The sequence below is a fragment of the Symphalangus syndactylus genome, chromosome 19, assembly GCF_028878055.3.
Source record: "Symphalangus syndactylus isolate Jambi chromosome 19, NHGRI_mSymSyn1-v2.1_pri, whole genome shotgun sequence".
In the NCBI taxonomy this organism is placed as follows: domain Eukaryota; kingdom Metazoa; phylum Chordata; class Mammalia; order Primates; family Hylobatidae; genus Symphalangus; species Symphalangus syndactylus.
Window position 1 is genome coordinate 22,015,197 of NC_072434.2, and position 18,597 is coordinate 22,033,793.

Here is an 18,597-nt window from a genome sequence, read left to right on the forward strand (position 1 = left end):
TTGCCACTAGGCAGGGTGTGGTAAAGAGTGAGCCCAGGATGACTGAGACAGTGTCTGCCACCGCCAAACTGTGAGCCCTCAAAGGCGGGGCAAGCCTGATGCCCATCCCTGAGCATATGTGAACAGACATGCGGGACTCCTTCTAGAGAGTGGCTCTGATGGAGGTGGTGTGGGATAAAGTTTATTTAGCGATTTTAGGATTAAGAGTTTTCAGCTGGGCATGGTAGCTCACACCTATAATCCCACTTCGGGAGGCTGAGTTGGGAGAATCGCTTGAGCTCAGGAGTTCGAGACAGGCCTGGGCAACATGGCAAAACGTTGTCTCTACAAAAAAATACAAAAACTAGATGGGCATGGTGGTGCATGCCTGTTGTCCCAGCTACTTGGGAGGCTGAGGTGGGAGGATCACCTGAATCCAGGAGGCTGAGGCTGCATTGAGCCATGACTGCGCCACTGGATTCCACCCTGGGGCAACAAGGTGAGACCTTGTCTCCAAAACATACATACATACATACATGCATAGAGTTTTCTGACAGAAAGCAGCTTGAGGAATGGAAGGGCATTCAGTCGGCCAGATCAGAAGTTGATGCCCAACTTCACTGTATTTACTGTGTGTGTGGCTTAACCACTTCAAGCCTCAACCTTTCTTGCTGAAGAATGGGGATTTAAATCCCTAGGTCATAGCATCACTTAAACAAGGTAACCTGTGGAGGTGCCTGACCCAGCGCTAGCACGTGGAGAGCATCCCCGACATCTTAGCTTTCCTTTGCTTCCATTTCCATTTGTTCATTCAGTCAGTCCGATACTCTCTCCCTCTTCCAGGTAAGTTGCTTTGGGAATTGGTGACTCAGCCAGGGTCCATGCCCCCCTGTCTCCCAGCCAGTGTCAGTTTCTCTGGGTGACACTGCTCAGGCTTGCTCACCTGCACCCTGGCAACGCAGTCTGGTGCTAAGAGTGGACCAGCATTGGGCTGGATGTCTCTTTCTGACCACAAAGACCCTCATCTCAGGATGTGTTGGGCCAAAAAAGGGCCCCAGGATGAATGCCCAACTGACCCCACAACTCCTGGACCCCAAAACCCTGGGGTCTCCTCGTCTATATCCTCTCCCCCAGAATGTTCTGCCCACTATCTTGATCCTGGAAGGCAGGCTCCCCAGGTGGTCCGGGGGCTGATTGCTGAAGCAGAAGCTGCCCCTCTCATTGAAGGGCTCTGACAAGCAGGGCTGTTGCTCCCCCTCCCCTGCTCCGCTGTCTCCAGGGATGATGATTCGATTTTCTCCAATCGCCAGCATTGCCATCTGCCTACAGTAATTAAATGGTATTTGAACTGAATCCAGAAATCCCACTTCAGGCAGCCACGTGGTAGGGAAGCCGTCTTCAGGAACTGGTGCTAGCCAGCAGAGCTGGAGGGTCCTCAGAGGCTGCCCAGGCCAGGCACTTGGTTTACCTAGGAATACCTGGATGCTCTGAGAGGAAGCGCTTAGTCTTGGGTCCCACGAGCCCAGGGGCAGAGCCAGGTCTAAGAGCCAGATTCCTATTTAGTACCTGTGTGCAATGCCACGCTCCTCCTTCTAAGGTTGCTCCTGTTCTCTCTCCCCGCATATATGAGATGTTCTTTCCCCCTGGCACTCTGAACCCTGGTCCTTAGAGAAGATGTAGCATAAGACCATTGAAAGGGCAGTGCATGCAGACTGCATAGGTTCAAGCCCTGGCTCTGCTCCTGATTGTCTGTGACCTGTGACTCTGGCTGTGTGCCATCTCAGCTTCTTCATCCATACATGAGGGTCATAATCGTCACCTCCCAGTGTTGTGAGGACCAAGAGTTAATCCACAGCAGTGTTTAGATGCTGCCTGGCATAGAGTGAGTGCTCAGTGCATGCCTGCTGCCATTATTAGCAGTAGAGGTAGAAGTAGAGGTAGGAGCCTTGCTGACCCTGAGCTCTTACTGGAGACTCAAGTTTCTGGTCTAGAGGTCCAGAAGGATGAGCAAGAATCAGCCATTCTCTTCCCAAGCAGAAGCCAATTCAGTTGGGAGATGAAGAAGCTGGGCTCCCATTCCAATTTGGGCGAGACAGCTGGATAAATGTGGTGACCTCCTTTGGGCTTCCATCCCTTTTAGGGGAGAGCCACTGACCTATAAGGACCTGTTCATACTCGGAAACACTTCTGAAGAAGGCCCAGACTCCCATCTGTGGGTAGGAACTGGGCCTGGTGTCGCTCACCCCCAATCCCTCCCCGCTGGGCTTTCCCCACCTCCCCAGTCCGCTTTAACTCCCCTTTAACTCCCTTGCCATGGAAGTGCAGGCAACAGGCTCGGGTGAGCACCTTTCCCAGGCTACAGCTCTGAGTGGGCCTTGGGGACTGGGGCAGCTGGGGGCAGAGACAGGATGGCGACTTGGAGGCCCTAGACTCTGTGACAAGGCGCCTCTGGGCCCAGGATGGGTGCTGGCCTGGCCCCTGGCATTGTTTCTTCTCTTGGTGAGTGTTGGCTTAGGGAGAGGAGGCCTGACAAGCAGCTCATTGTGAGCGCCTACTGATGGGCTGGCTTGTGTGAGCCCATGGGCATGAGAGCCTAACCCCCAGCCCCTTTTACTTTAGGGAGTTGGGGTGGGGGTGGTGCTTTCTGCCAATCCCTGTACACGCATGCTTGCTGACTCCTGCTTGGTTGCCATGGGAACCTTGTCGTGGTGATGGCTGCTTGGGAGAGAGAGGAAGGGGTGGCTGGATGGAGATAGTTGTGTCCATGGCTGGCTCCTCACTCAGTCCTGATGCCGCTTTTCTTCCTCTTTACAGGGAAGCCTGCCAGAATCTGGGTTGGGAGCGCACCCCAGGCTGGCCTGGTGCCCTTTCTAGAGGTCCCTGCCCTTCACAAGGGAACTTGGGACTTGACCTGGTCAGCCCCAGCTATGCAGGTCTGCCCCCCCAACCCCCCACTCCTGGAAAGGAAGCAGAGCTCGGGCCTGAGAATGTCTACCAGGCTCTGGCATCTGGGAAGGGGGCTCCTGGTCTGGCGTCAGGGAGGGGAGCTCCTGGCCTCCGGCTTGCAGCCCCCATGGGCACTGGCAGAGGTTCTGGCCTCCTCTAGAACTTAGTCCTGGCTCTGGGAATGTGGCCCAGAGCTGTGGGAGCATCCAGTTCCTTCTCTTCCCCACCCTGGCCCTGTGCTTTGCCTCCCCAGCAGTGGACAAGCCGCCTTCTCTCCCCTGACGAGATGCTGATTTCTAGGGCTTCTGGTCCAATCAGGAGTATGTGCTTTTATGTCAGACAGACCTGGACATGGCGCCATCACTTTCCATTATACACCCTTGGGCAGGGTCATTTAAACTCTCTCAGCTTCAGTTTTCTCATCTGTAAAATTAGGCAAATAATAGGTACCTCACAAGTTTATAGTGAAGAATGCATGAATTAATTTATGGAAAGTACTCTGAACACAGACCTGATATATACTGAATGCTCAATAAATATTAACAACTGCTGTTTTGATGATGTTGATATTGTTATTACTATTGTATTACAAAAGTTGCCCATGTCCTCTGGGGGCACCTAAGCTTCCTTCCTTTTCCTCTGGCTCATGGGGGAAGTGGCAGCCTGGCAGGCAGTGTGAGGGAGGGGCCTGTGGCAGCCCCCTTCCAGCTGGGCCTGACCCAGGGCTCTCTCCATCATGGGCAGGATCCGGCCCCAGCTGTCGAAGGAGAAGATTGAGGGCTGTCACATCTGTACCTCTGTTACCCCGGGAGAGCCCCAGGTCCTGCTGGGGAAGGACAAGGCCTTCACCTATGACTTTGTCTTCGACCTGGACACCTGGCAAGAACAGATCTATTCCACCTGTGTGAGCAAGCTCATCGAGGGCTGCTTCGAGGGCTATAATGCCACGGTGCTGGCCTATGGGCAGGTAAGCCATCTTCACGCCCACCTATGGCCGCTCCAGCCTTGGTCTCCCCGCATCCAATGGAGAGAAAGCTCCACCTTCAGAGCAGTTGAGACACAGCCTCAGGGTTTTGTCTATTGTGTAAGGAGGCCGCTGCACCGCTGGTTAGCAGAGGGAGGGCTGTCAGTCAGTGATTTCCCCAGAGTGTGGCTTCAGGACCAAGAAAGCAGCAGGGGAACCGGGCTGGGAGGTAGATGAGCTAAGGGGATTTGGCCCAGGTACAGGGCTTGCTGCTGCCCCCAAAGGGTGCAGGGTTACACCCTCCTATCTTTGCCAATGCAGACGGGGGCCGGGAAGACGTACACCATGGGCACTGGCTTTGACATGGCAACGTCGGAGGAGGAGCAGGGCATCATCCCGAGGGCCATCGCACACCTCTTTAGGGGCATTGCCGAGCGCAAGCGTCGGGCGCAGGAGCAGGGCATGGCTGGACCTGAGTTCAAAGTCAGCGCCCAGTTTCTGGAGGTACCGTGGCCCCATGGGGTGGGCTGGTGGGAGGCTTGGTAGACAACAGGACCATGGAAGCCGGGCCTTCCTCCAGTGCAGTGGAATGAGCCCAGGGAACCATGGGGGCATCTCCGGGTGATGAGTTCCCTGCTATTGAAAGAATCCAAGCAAGGGCTGGAGGACTACTTGGTGGGACACTCAAAAGGGGTTCCTGCATCAGATGGAGCTTGAGTTGATGACCTGTATGATCCCTTCACACCCTGACGGGTTCTATATCTGACACTGATTAGCCTTGTGACCTTGGGCTAATCATTTACCACACTGAGCCTCATCTGCGAAATAGGGTGGTACCTGTTTCCTTAGGGTTTTGTGAGAACCCTGCCTCTCTCCCTTCCTTCTGGCCTTCTCTGGCTTCCCCCTCAGCCTCAGGGCATCCTATCCTGCCCCTTTCTGGCTCAGATGCTTCCTGGCCCCCTGAGTCTTCTCTGACCCCAGGGCAGAAAGGTCCTCCAGGAAAGGTCTTTCTGTGCACCTGGCCCTTCCTGTCTCTGGGAGAATGTCAGGCCCAGACTGTGGCAGCCAGGGAGGGGCTTTTAGTGGGGAGCAGGGGGTCTCTGTGCTCTTGACCATTGGGCCTATGCTGAGCCCCCACTCAGTAAGGGCGCTTATCCCATAAACCCTGCTGCTGTGATTTTGTCCAGGTTGCCTTCTGAGGGAAGCACGTGGCCTTGGCCCTCTCCAGGCCTTCCCCAACCCCAGCCCCTGCCTACCATAACACAGCTACTCCCTCCTGGGCACACAGGTGGTGGCCTGCCCTCTAGGGTATCCTGCATTTTAGAATTTGGAGGTTTTCTTTGCCCCTCTGGACTTTTGCTTCTGATAAATGGACTGCCTATGTGTGTATGACTGTGTGTTTGTATCTGTGTGTGTGTGTCATCTGTCTGTATGTCTGTGTGTGTCTCTGTGTCTTGTGTGTCTCTGTTTGTGTGTGTGTCTGTGTCTATGTGTCTGCGCATCTTTGTATGTGTGTTTGTCTATGTGTGTCTGTGTGTGCATCTGTGTGTGTGTGTTTGTGTACGTGTGTCTATGTGTCTCTGTGTGTGCGCATCTGTATCTGTGTGTGTGTCTATGTGTCTGTGCTCATCTGTGTGTGTGTCTGTGTGTCTGTGCTTGTCTGTCTGTGTGTGTGTATCTCTGTGTGTGTCTCTGTGTCTGTGTGTGTGTCTGTGTGTGTGTCTCTGTGTCTATGTGTGTGTGTCTGTGTGTCTCTGTGTGTGTGTGTCTGTGTGTGTCTGTCTCTGTGTGTGTGTCTATGTGTCTCTGTGTCTGTGTGTGTGTGTGTCTGTGTGTCTCTGTGTCCGTGTCTGTGTATCTCTGTGTCTGTGTGTGGGTGTCTGCGTGTGTGTGTCTGTGTGTCTCTGTGTCTGTGTATCTCTGTGTCTGTATGTGGGTGTCTGTGTGTGTGTGTGTGTCTGTGTTCGTGTCTGTGTCTGTGTCCTGCTGCTTGCGTATCTCAATAAGCTTCTCTCTCACATCTCTTTGTTTTCGTCCCTTCCCTATCCTGTTGCCATGGAGAAGCCCGGAAGAGCACGTTCCTAGAAAATCAGTTCCATAGGGTGAACCACAAGAGGTCAAATGATAGTGTGTGTCTACCCCAACACAGACAGGCAGACAGATATTGTAGGCCCCCATCTGCACCATCCTTTCCATCTCCTCTTTCCCATTCATGTGGGAATTTTCATTCCCACTTCATGTGGGGTATTTCTGTCCCTTTAGGGCTGTCAAAGCCCCGGATGTCAGAGGGCTGCAGTCTCCCCCTTAGTCCCACAGCATTTTCTTGGCTGCTGCCCTAGCTGCCCCCATCCCTTATTCCAGTCCCCAGCCCTAGCTCCCTGCCTGTTGAACATCCCAGATCTTCAGCAGGTGACACTTTCCCTGCCAGCAGTTCCAAACACAGGAATCTCCTTGGCTGAGACCACCTGAAATGGGGTGACTGCTCCTGGCCAGGCCCCCTCCCCACGATGGTCTCACCAGGCCCTCTCCAGGACACTAGGCCACAGTGGCGTGCTCTCTATGCTCACCCGCTGCCAAGCATAGGGCAAGGCACACAGGCGTGTTCCTCCCCTTGGAGAGCTTGTCGTCACCTGAGAGACAGTCAGGGCCAGGGCACGGCTCCCCTGGTCTCCACTGAGCTCTGTCTCTGCCCTCCCTCATCTGGAATCACGTCCCCGTCTACTCTTTCCAAGTCCAGGAATACGACAGGATCTGCTCAAATTGTGGCCACATCTTCCTCATCTCCTACATCTGGGACCCATGTCCCTTTGTCCTCTTTTGGTCCTTAGCCCATGCTGGGACCTAGCTGCTGGCTCCTGGTTCCTTGGGGAATGGTGAACAGTGTGCAGCCTCCAGCTAGTTCTGCCCAGGGCCCAGCTGCCTCCTGCCCCTGTCCTACAGAAAGGTCATGGGATTCAGAACCCAGAGGGGACCCACAGCCTCAGTTTCCACATCTGTAAAACAGATGCGGTTTATAGGCATGTGGCAGCCACCTGGGGCCCCGGTGCATGCCCTATGAATTCAGCTGTTTCCTTCCTGCACAGCTCTACAATGAGGAGATCCTTGACCTGTTTGACAGCACCCGTGACCCTGACGCCCGCCACCGCAGGTCCAACATCAAGATCCACGAGGACACAAACGGTGGTATATACACCACTGGCGTCACTTCTCGCCTCATCCACTCCCAGGAGGAGGTGAGCATCTGCTGGAGGTCTGGAGCAGGCCCAGGGCATCCTGAAAGGGCAGGGGCTGGCACCACGGTAGTCCCAAGCCCTCACTTCTGCTTCTGTTTCCAGCTGATCCAGTGCCTGAAGCAGGGGGCCCTGTCCCGCACCACAGCCAGCACCCAGATGAACGTGCAGAGCTCACGCTCCCACGCCATCTTCACCATCCACCTGTGCCAGATGCGCATGTGCACCCAGCCCGACCTGGTGAGGAGCCTGTAGGGGGCCCAGGAGCCAGCTTGCTACAGGAGTATCCCAGGAAGGGCAAAATGAGGAGCCACAGATTCAGAGATAGCAAACCAGATTGAGGCTGGCCTCTGCCATTTGTTGATTTTTATATTTTTCTTGAGCCTTGTTGCGCAATTTGTAAAATGGGTTAATGATCTCTGTATCGTGGTGTTGTGAGGATTAAATAGAAATCAGGCTTGTGCAAGTACTGTGCACATTGTCAGATGCTCTGCATGTGCGAAGGGCAAGGCGCTTGGCCATCCGCCGTGCCTCTCCCAGATGGCAGTACTGTGATCAGGGGAGCCAGTGAGGTGCGCGAGGGCTGGGTGAGTCAGAGCTGACTTCTGCTGCAGGTGAATGAGGCGGTGACCGGGCTTCCTGATGGTACACCTCCCTCGAGTGAGTATGAGACACTCACCGCTAAGTTTCACTTTGTGGACCTGGCCGGCTCAGAGCGGCTGAAGCGGACAGGGGCTACTGGCGAGCGGGCCAAGGAGGGCATCTCCATCAACTGTGGCCTGGTAGGCACATGGTGGGTCATCAGCCCCAGCACCCACACAGCTCAGTCTCAGACCCCTCCAAGGCCCTGCAGTCCTACACCTGCTGAGTCCTCCTTGGACATCTTGCCAATTAGCCCTTCACTCTTAGGCCTCACCCCTGTCCCCAACTTCCCCATTTCACCAACTTATCCATCTGCCTATAAACCCACCCAGGGAGCAAGAGGGCTGCTGGGGCCAAAGAGGCAGGTACAGATGGGTTGGGGATTTTCTTGTCCCTCCCTACCCTTCACTCCCTGAGTGACTCTTGAGTGCCAGGGTCTGTCTCCCACAGCTGGCCTTGGGCAATGTGATCAGCGCCTTAGGGGACCAGAGCAAGAAGGTGGTGCACGTTCCCTACAGGGACTCCAAGCTCACTCGGCTCCTCCAGGATTCGCTGGGGGGCAACAGGTATCTGGTGACCAACACCCAGGGAAGGGACAGGGGAGGCAGGGAGGTTCCTGGAAAATAGTGCAGTGTGGGTATTGGCGCAAGCCTGCCCCAGGAGGAGGAGGCCTTCCCATCCTAGGCTGCAGGTTTAGGAGGTAGGAACCTTGAGGTGCTTTATGACCTTTAGGCAGCTATGGTCCGACTCAGTTTCCTTATCAGTAAAACAGGGAGAGACATTCTAAGGGAAGTCATATGACCCAGATGAGATGATAGATGGAAAATGCTAGAAAATGCAGGGCTGTGACTCATCCTCATCACCAAGCAAAGGACTCTGGCAATTATGCCTCACCACCTCCCCAGCCTTGGTAGCCGCCTTTACTATGGTTACCTGCTGTTGCAGTGAAAACTCCTGGCCAGATGGTCCAGCTCCCCACATCCCAGGTTCTGTCCTGAATGCCCACGTGCTTTGGGCATTAAGGTAGTGGGGGAATGGGATGGGAGGAGGACCCCTGCCCTGAGGCAATGCTGGGGGCTGGCTGTGTCCCTCACCCTCACACCAGCCTTTCTGCACCCCCAGCCAGACCATCATGATCGCCTGTGTGAGCCCCTCAGACCGGGATTTCATGGAGACCCTCAACACACTCAAATATGCCAATCGGGCCCGCAACATCAAGAACAAGGTGGTAGTGAACCAGGACAAGACCAGCCAGCAAATCAGTGCACTGCGGGCTGAGATTGCTCGGCTGCAGATGGAGCTGATGGAGTATAAGGCGGTGAGCATGCTCCTGGGCATTGCCCAGCACTCCTCTTGGAGCTAATGCTTCATATGCACCCTCTGCCCTGCAGCCTCACCCTAACTTCCTCAGCATCCCTCCCACCTCCCTATTACCCATCATCCACTTTGGACATGACTCTTGAGCATCAGTTGTGTGGCAGGCCTGATGCTCACTATTAGGGACTCACCCACGTGAATCAAGCATAGTCTGAGCCCTCAAGATTTTAGAATACTAAGTCCAAGAAAGAAGGGCTCCCCGGCTTTTGTTGCATAGATCTTATGCACAGGGCAGACACTCTCCAGGGTGTTTTCATGTCTGCTGAATGTGTTGTGTTGGAACAGATAAGACTGCTAGACTGGCACAGAATCGTTGATAGAGGGGCCCACAGGAGTATCCAGTGTGCCGCAGAGGGGCAGAGGAGAGAGTTGGCCTCACTTGCATGGATGGTCAGAGAGGGCCTCATGGAAAAAGGGGCCTTTTATATGGATTTTGAAGAATGAATGAGGTAACAGCAAAATGAGATGGGGCAGCCATTCTAGGTAAAGAACAAGCCATGCACAAAGGAACAGAGTGGGAAAAAAATGGGTCCTTTGGGGGAAATGTCTAATTCTATGTGACTAAGACAGAAGTCACCAATTGGTAGCCCATTGCCCGAATCTGGCACATAGATGAGTTTAGGTTTGGCTTGCACTTGTTTTAAAAGAATACAACTTAGTTGTCAGGGAGTTTCAGTTTTGCTAGAAAATTTTAAAGATCTAACAACTCATGGTACCAAGTTGGCTGGAGAGGCATAGGGGCTGCCCTTTTTAGACTGAGTCTGGGACTCTCTTAGTTCCAGTCTCTACCACTCCCTATTGTCTTACAACCAGCCTGACTCATTTATGCCAACTGCCTGGCAGAGAGGGTTTTGACCCTTGGACTAGAATTTATGGAGATATGAAAATACACTGTGGAAAGTTAGGTCAAGTAAGATTGTGAGAGGCCTTGAGTGGCTGTTTACAAAATTTGAACTTTTTATTGTCAAGGAGAACTGTGTAAGGTTTTTGATCACTGGGGGCCAGTAGCTGTGTTTTAGGAAACCTGGGGCAGGGGAGACTGGTGATGCTGCCATATCCAGGGGAAGGCCAGGGCGCTGGCAGAGGGAGGGGCATCATCAGCCCCTTCCCCCCTCTGCGAACTCTGCTGCCTGACTGCTCCCCTTTGCCCCTGCTCCCAGGGCAAGCGAGTGATAGGAGAGGATGGCGCCGAGGGCTATAGTGATCTGTTCCGGGAGAATGCCATGCTACAGAAGGAGAATGGGGCCCTGCGGCTGCGGGTGAAAGCCATGCAGGAGGCCATCGACGCCATCAACAACCGTGTCACCCAGCTCATGAGCCAGGAGGCGAACCTGCTGCTAGCCAAGGCCGGTGAGTTGGGCTGTGCCAGGCCAGGTCAGAGCACCAACGGGCTAGGACCCCCTCCCCCCACATCCACCCCAGAGTATCAGGTGGACTAAGCCAGCCAGTCAATTCACAGTTCAACTCATTTATGCATTTTTTTTCACTTGATTTTAAAACATTTTTGTATGGCACAAGTAATACATGAACACATCCTTCTTGTTCAGCATGCAAACAATACATCACTATATGAAGTGAAAGATTAAAATCGCCTCTCCCTGAACCCTCCACCCCAAGCCCTCTCTGCTTCTCAGAAGGAACCTCTATGAGCAGCTTGGTGTGTATTTTCCCACACCTTTCTCAGTATTTGTTTCAAGTATGAATATGTATTCATATACATTCTTAAATGTGTGTATGATATAGACTACTTTTTCTATGTATGAGATTATATATATTGCTCTAAGACTTCTCTTTTTCATTTAGCATTATGTTTTATAAATCTTTCCATATTAAACCTACTTCTGGTTCACGCCTGTAATCCCAGCACTTTGGGAGGCCATGGCAGGACAATCACTTGAACCCAGGAGTTTGAGACCAGCCTGGGCAACATAGGGACACCTAGTCTCTACAAAAAATACAAAAATTAGCCAGATGTGGTGGCACATGCCTGTAGTTCATGTTACTTGGGAGGCTGAGATGGAAGGATTGCCTGAGCCCGGGAGGTTGAGGCTGCAGTCAGCTGTGACTCTAGCCTGGGCAACAGAGCAAGACCTTGGCACTAACCAAAAAATAAAAATTTTAAAAAACCTATTTCTCTTAATCTTCTGCCATGGTGTCCCATATGTAACAATGATGAATAAATTTATTATAATAGCCTTCTAGTGATGGGCATTTAGGTTGTTTCCAGTTTCTTGCTATTGCCAACAGTGCTTGTATACCTCTGTGCAACGTATTTTTTTCTATAGATTTCTTTTTGGAAAAGGCCCATATGAGCTACCCTATTAGAGGCACAGATAATAAGAGCAGTAGTATCAGCAGTGAAGACCCTTGCTGCTATTTATCTTTTTTTTTTTTCTGAGACGGAGTTTCGCTCTTATTGCCCAGGCTGGAGTGCAATGGTATGATCTTGGCTCACCGCAACCTCCACCTCCCAGGTTCAAGCGATTCTCCTGCCTCAGCGTCCCGAGTAGCTGGGATTAGAGGCATGCGCCACCACGCCCGGCTAATTTTGTATTTTTAGTAGACACGGGGTTTCTCCATGTTGGTCAGGCTGGTCTCGAACTCCCGGCCTCAGGTGATCCGCCCGCCTTGGCCTCCCAAAGTGCTGGGATTATAGGTCTGAGCCACCGCGCTGGCCTATTTATCTTCTTTATCGCACCCTTCTTCCCGCCTTCCCACTCCAGGCGATGGCAATGAGGCCATTGGTGCGCTGATCCAGAACTACATCCGGGAGATCGAGGAGCTACGGTGAGTGAGTGAGCCCCGGCAGGTGTGAGCGGGTTGGGGGCCTCGGCCAGGTGACGCCAAGGGCGGTGGCAGCTCACTCGGCCCCGCCCACTCGCCCTTCCTGTGCAGGACGAAGCTCCTGGAGAGTGAAGCCATGAATGAGTCCCTGCGCCGCAGCCTCTCACGGGCCTCGGCTAGGAGCCCCTACTCCCTGGGTGCTTCTCCAGCCGCCCCGGCCTTCGGGGGCAGCCCGGCCAGCTCCATGGAGGATGCCTCGGAGGTGATCCGCAGGGCCAAGCAGGACCTGGAGCGGCTAAAGAAGAAGGAGGTCAGGCAGCGGAGGAAGAGGTGAGTGGAGTGTCGTCCCCGCCCCTGAGAGCCCTCAGACCGCCCCAGTGGACCCTGCCCGTCCCCCAGGAGGACTGCTGCCCGCCAGTGTTTAGGAGGGAACCTCCACACCCCCAGCCCCAGGGGATGCCTCAGTATTGCTTGGGAATTCATGGCGCAGATTTGCTCAGCCTTTTGGGCAACCTCCCTCCCCGACGTTCTCCCATGCCATATGCTTTCCCCCAAGGAGAGGAAGCACTGAGCTGAGCCAAGGTCAGCTCTGGGTGGCCCTAGGGAAGAGCAGCGGGGTTCTCTGCAGAGTAGGAGCCAGCGCTCTCCCCTCCCTCTGGTGAGAGGCTTCCTGTTCTGCCGCTGCCGCCGTCCTGCCCATGTGCTCAAGGCAGGGGCAGCCTTCCTAATCCATCCTCCCTAATCCATCCTCCCTGTCCTCCCTGAGCAGCCCCGAGAAGGAAGCCTTCAAAAAGAGGGCAAAACTCCAACAGGAGAACAGCGAGGAGACGGATGAGAACGAGGCGGAGGAGGTGAGGAGCACGGCCCGCCCCACCTCACCACGTGCGTGCCCTGTGTCCCTGCCGGGGTTGGGGGGCCCCATCCGCATCCTTGTATGGAGTGAAGGAGGCGGTTGGGTCTGCATCCAGTTGATCCTTGTACTTCCTTTATCGCTGACTGGTTACCATGGTGATCTCCATCCCCTAGGCCCCCACCTCATCCCAAACGGATGATGCAGGTGGGGAGGCCCTCCTAGAGAGGTTCTGCGATGGTGTTGGGGGAGGCAGCACTCTTCCAGGAGTAGGGGGTGGGCAGAGGGGCTCAGCTATGGCCTGCCCCAATCCCCACCCTCCTGACACACCTGAGGCATTGTGTCGGGATGCATCTCTGCTTCTGGGCTCCCCTCTCTGAGGCCAGGCCCATCCCAATGGTGCCTGGTGCCCAGGAGGAGGAAGAGCGAGACGAGAGTGGCTGTGAGGAGGAGGAGGGGCGCGAGGATGAAGATGAGGACTCGGGCAGTGAAGAGAGCCTGGTGGACTCAGACTCAGACCCCGAGGAGAAGGGTGCGTGGGCCTGGGCTGTGGGCTGTGGGGAATGCAATGCCTGGCTGCCAGTGCCCAAGTGTGGGGTTGGGCCCTGCTCAAAGATAATGGTGTCCAGGCCCCAGCACTCCCAGACATGAAACCAATGACAACAGCAGTCATGATGGGAATGATGGCAAACACTTCCTGGTCGTTCATTAGGTGCCAGGCACTGTGCTTACCTTAACCCTTTGAGCAGCTGGGTTCTTTCAGTCTTCACTGCAACTGTATGCATAGGTGTGGTGAGCTCCCCTATATTACCCCGGAGGAACAAGCTCACAGGGGTTTAGTGACCTTCCCCAGTGTGGTCCATGCAGAGCAAACGTGAATGTCGGCCTGACTGGTGCCAAAGCTCTCTCCTCTAAATGGAGATGCCTGCCCCTTCAGCCCTGCCTGCTGCCAGCCCTGGCCCTAGCCCTGTAAGGTGCTCTCAGCCGTCTCACCCTCCTCCACTGAAGCTGGTCCCATGTCATCTGGAACAGGTGGATGCTGGCCTCAGGAATGGCTGGGAAGGACGTGTAGATCTCCCCTGCCAGCTCCTGAGCCCTGCCTTGCCTTTCTGGAACTGCTCTTTAAATGTGTTGCTCCTTCTGGCCGCATTCTACCTGCATTGGGATTTATCATTTTCCCAGTCTCTGGTCACTGATTGGTCACGGCTGACCAAAGGAGGGTCCCAGCTCCCCAGGACTGGCACATCTGCTCCCCAATTTGCCCCTCGCCCTAACGCTGGGCTGAGCCTGACTGTGCCCCCGTAGAGGTGAACTTCCAGGCGGACCTGGCCGACCTGACTTGTGAGATCGAAATCAAGCAGAAGCTGATCGACGAGCTGGAGAACAGCCAGCGGCGGCTACAGACGCTCAAGCACCAGTATGAGGAAAAGCTGATTCTGCTTCAGAACAAGATCCGAGACACACAGCTGGAGCGCGACCGTGTGCTGCAGAACCTCAGTGAGGCCACTGCCATGCCCCCCCACCCCCCGACCCCATCCGGACCCTCCCTTTCCCCTGAGCCCCTCCTCTGTCAAAAGCAGCTGGTGTGTTGGGGTTATCCTGGCCTTCTAGGCAAGGGACTTCCCAACCTTTGACTGTGGCCCTTTGACCCACAGTTAAAGGTTCTTACGTCTAACGCTAGTTCCTATGAAACATTGTAAATTGATTTTTTTTTTTTTGGCTATCATGTCACGTATTAGAATTCTTTATATACCTAGGCACGCGAACATGACACTCCCAGCCTTTCCTCCTGCACTCAGTTCCTTGGGTCTTTTCCTTTGGACCTGTTTGTAAACGTTCTTACATTCTATCTTCATTATGCTGCTCTTCAGCCCATTCATTCCGTTTTTTATTCATTCATTGATTTACTTATTCAGCAAACACATGTTGAATATGTCTTATAGAGCAGACATCGTTCTAGTGCTAGAGATATTGGAGTGGGCAAAATCCCTGCTCTCGTGCAGCATACATTCTAGTGGGGAAAGACAAACATAAACGAAAGAGCAGAATCTATAGTGTGTCAAATGGTGGTAAGTGTAGCCAGGAAGGGGAACAAGAACTACTGAAGAGTGAGTTGGAGTTTTTTTTTTGTTTTGTTTTGTTTTGTTTAATTATTTTATTATTATTATACTTTAAGTTTTAGGGTACATGTGCACAATGTGCAGATTTGTTACGTATATATACATGTGCCATGTTGGTGTGCTGCACCCATTAACTCGTCATTTAGCATTAGGTATATCTCCTAATGCTATCCCTCCCCCCTCCCCCCACCCCACAACAGTCCCCGGAGTGTGATGTTCCCCTTCCTGTGTACATGTGTTCTCATTGTTCAATTCCCACCTATGAGTGAGAACATGCGGTGTTTGGTTTTTTGTCCTTGCGATAGTTTACTGAGAATGATGGTTTCCAGTTTCATCCATGTCCCTACAAAGGACATAAACTCATCATTTTTTTATGGCTGCATAGTATTCCATGGTGTATATGTGCCACATTTTCTTTATCCAGTCTATCGTTGTTGGACATTTGGGTTGGTTCCAAGTCTTTGCTATTGTGAATAGTGCCACAGTAAACATACGTGTGCATGTGTCTTTATAGCAGCATGATTTATAGTCCTTTGGGTATATACCCAGTAATGGGATGGCCGGGTCGAATGGTATTTCTAGTTCTAGATCCCTGAGGAATCGCCACACTGACTTCCACAATGGTTGAACTAGTTTACAGTCCCACCAATGGTGTAAAAGTGTTGTTTTGTTTTTTGAGACAGAATCTCTCTGTTGCCCAGGCTGGAGTGCAGTGGCGTGATCTCGGCTAACTGCAACCTCCGCCTCCCAGTTCAATCGATTCTCCTGCCTCAGCCTCCCGAGTAGCTGGGACTACAGGTGCCCGCCACTACACCCAGCTAATTTTTGTATTTTTAGTAGAGACAGGGCTTCAATATATTGGCCAGGCTGGTCTTGAACTCCTGACCTTGTGATCTGCCTTCCTTGGCCTCCCAAAGTGCCAGGATTACAGGTGTGAGCCACCGTGCCTGGCCGAATTGGAGTTTTTTAAAGGATGGTCGTGAAGACTTCACTGAGCAAAGACTTGAAGGAGGTGATAGTGCTAGAGCAGCCCCAACCAGGGGAAGAGCATCCCAGACAGAGGGAGCAGGAGATGCCAAGGCCATAAGGCTGCCATGTGCCTGGCATTTTGGCAGAATGATAAGGGGACCAGGATGGCTAGCGCACAGTGAGAGGGGACAGGTTGGAGAAGAAATGTCATTGTAAGGACATTTCCTTATACTCTGAGGGAGAGGGGATGTGTGGAGTTTCAAGAGAGCTACGTGATACCAAATTTAAAAGCATTTTTAAAAGACTACTGTGGCTGCTGCATGGGGGAGTGAAAGTGGAAGCTGGAGACCACTTAGGAAACTGTTCTAAAGATCCCAGGAGAGGTGGCTTAGGAGGTGGTGAGAAGTCAGATTCTGGATATATTTTTCAGGTTGAGCCAGAAGGCTTTGTTGATTGCTTGCTGGGAGGTGGATGTGAGGGAGAGGGGAGCCAAGGATGCCTCAGGGTGTGAGCTTCTGGAAGGAGCGTGATGCTGTGTACTGAGATGGGAGACAGGTAGAAATGAGGAGTTGGGTTTTGTACCTGTTAAGTTGGAGATGTCTGTTGGTAGTTCTGGTAGGAGAGGCCAAGAGTGGAGAATCAGCTTATTCCTTCTGCCCTGGCCCACACCATTCTGTCTTCTCTTGCAAACTCTCCCCCTTCCCACAGGCCCCAGCTCTTTCCTCCAACACTGGATCATGGGTCAGAACCTAGCCAGCATGAGTGAGCTACAGGACCCTCACGGGAAGTTGGAGACCAGGGGTTCAGAGATCTCAAGATGAAAACACCCCTGCCCATTTCAATAGGATGTCAGAGCAGGAAGGGGCCTTGGGCATCAACTAGTCTGACCCCCTCATTCAAATGATGCAACAGGCTCAGAGAGGGGTGTGACTTGCCCAAGTTCATACAATGAGACTGGAACAGAGGGTTCCTGCGTTCCCCCTTGATGACCCTGTATTTAGTGGGAGCCCTTAGGGACCCAGCACCGACAGCTGCCTCTTGTTGCTCTCAGGCACCATGGAGTGCTACACTGAGGAGAAGGCCAACAAGATCAAGGCAGACTATGAGAAGAGGCTGCGGGAGATGAACCGGGACCTGCAGAAGCTGCAGGCTGCCCAGAAAGAGCACGCCCGGCTGCTCAAGAACCAGTCGCGCTACGAGAGGGAGCTGAAGAAGCTACAGGCCGAGGTGGCTGAGATGAAGAAGGCCAAGGTAGGGGCCGAGGGTGTGAGGAGTGGGGCCTAGAGTGCATGTGACATCTTCTTAGAATCCACTCGCCATGGTAAAAATAATCATTGCTGTCAAGTGTGGATTCTCTTCTCGACACACAGCATTACCTAGTTCGACCCTGTCTTGGCCCTTGACACGGTCCTCTTAGCTGAGTGCATCATCCAAGGTGAAACAGCCTGCCCAGTAGTGGGGCCAGTGTGCAGGGATGCTGGGGTACATGGGGGTCGTGTTCAAGGCAGGTGAGGATTTCAGGGGACCCCACTCAGTGCTGCCTCCTGTTGGGGAGGCTGCAGCACACTCGCTTCGGGTCTGCACAAAGTGCACATGAGGCCTCTCGTTTGGTACAACCTGGCCCTGAGTGATAATAGTAACAGTTACCATCATTTGAACATTTACTATGGCCAGGCTCCAGGCTAGTCATCTCACACGCATGATCACATTCAGTCCTTAGAAGAACCTCTTGAAAGAAGTCTATTATTATTCTTTTATGTATGAGAAAGTGAGGCTCAGAGAAGTTAATTCCAGCTTCCAAGAGGTAGCACTGGGATTTGAACTCAGTTATCTGGCTCCCAAGCCACTGTGTGTCCGGGTGGCACAATGCCTCCCTTTTCTACTTTGCCACCGCTCAGAGTGCTCTAGTCTCTGGGGCTTGGGGTCTGTCCCTGTGCTTCTGACTTCAGGGCTCAAGTCTTGTGCTTCCAGTGTCTGGTGTGTTCTGGCTCCCGCCTGGGGCTCAGCAGATCCATGTTCCCTTTCAGTCCTCCCTCCCCTTGGGTCTTCCAAGTCCTACATTCCTGCCTGCTCTGATCCTCAGCCCTCAGTGGAGCCCAGATCCCCACAGCCCTGGGCTAGGCCCTGGGCACTGGTGGCAGCCCCAGCAAGCTGTGAAGGGCTGGCCTTGGGGACAGAGACATAGGAAAGGGGAGCTCCCCAGTGCTTGGGGCTGATGGGGCATCTAGGAGCCATCGGTAGCTACACGCTCATGGCCAACTCAGTATGCAGAGGAGAGAGGCAATGCAGTGGTGGCTAATGTAGATTCTGAGAAGAGGTGGTGGACCCATAGCTGTCATTGAGGCCCAGCCACCTCACCTGGGCAGGCTCTGTCCCCAAGCGTGGGCTGCAGGTCCGGAGGCTTCATCAACCTGACCAGAGTGGAGAAGTCCTTGCCTTGCTGTGCTCTGACCTACTTGGCCTGGGCTGGCCCCAAGGAGCCCTGTTTGCACCATCTCCTTCAGTGTGTTCACCCTGTGGGGTGTTGAGACTCAAGTGTGGACTCAAGTACCCAGATCACCCAAGGGCCCCTGCACCCGCTGATGGTTTAGCGGGAGGGACTGGTGGGCCTTCATTATCTCTGGGGTGGAGCAGCACTCCCAACAGGGGCCTGCACATTCTGCAGCAGCTTCTGGAGCACTTCTGGGGTGCGCTTATGTGCATCCCCACTCTGTCTCCCTGGGGGGTTCCCAGCTG

At 53.5% G+C, this 18,597-nt stretch overlaps 1 protein-coding gene across 8 annotated transcripts in view; it reads left to right on the top strand.

Moving 5' to 3' along the window:
- The window catches only part of KIF21B (kinesin family member 21B), a 54,757-nt gene that overhangs the window by 10,870 nt on the left and 25,290 nt on the right, over nt 1–18,597 (top strand). For 4 of the 8 annotated variants that reach the window (XM_055233847.2, XM_055233850.2, XM_055233849.2 and 1 more), the window contains exons 2-15: nt 3,670–3,892; nt 4,211–4,393; nt 6,973–7,122; nt 7,225–7,359; nt 7,734–7,901; nt 8,212–8,327; nt 8,884–9,079; nt 10,299–10,488; nt 11,862–11,925; nt 12,034–12,252; nt 12,692–12,773; nt 13,187–13,304; nt 14,078–14,269; nt 16,913–17,112. In XM_055233847.2, the coding sequence (XP_055089822.1) occupies nt 3,670–3,892; nt 4,211–4,393; nt 6,973–7,122; nt 7,225–7,359; nt 7,734–7,901; nt 8,212–8,327; nt 8,884–9,079; nt 10,299–10,488; nt 11,862–11,925; nt 12,034–12,252; nt 12,692–12,773; nt 13,187–13,304; nt 14,078–14,269; nt 16,913–17,112 (2,236 nt within the window). Of the gene's footprint in view, nt 1–3,669; nt 3,893–4,210; nt 4,394–6,972; nt 7,123–7,224; nt 7,360–7,733; nt 7,902–8,211; nt 8,328–8,883; nt 9,080–10,298; nt 10,489–11,861; nt 11,926–12,033; nt 12,253–12,691; nt 12,774–13,153; nt 13,305–14,077; nt 14,270–16,912; nt 17,113–18,597 lie in introns of all 8 variants that reach the window. The other 4 variants (XM_055233848.2, XM_063613695.1, XM_055233846.2 and 1 more) reach the window with 1 other exon arrangement.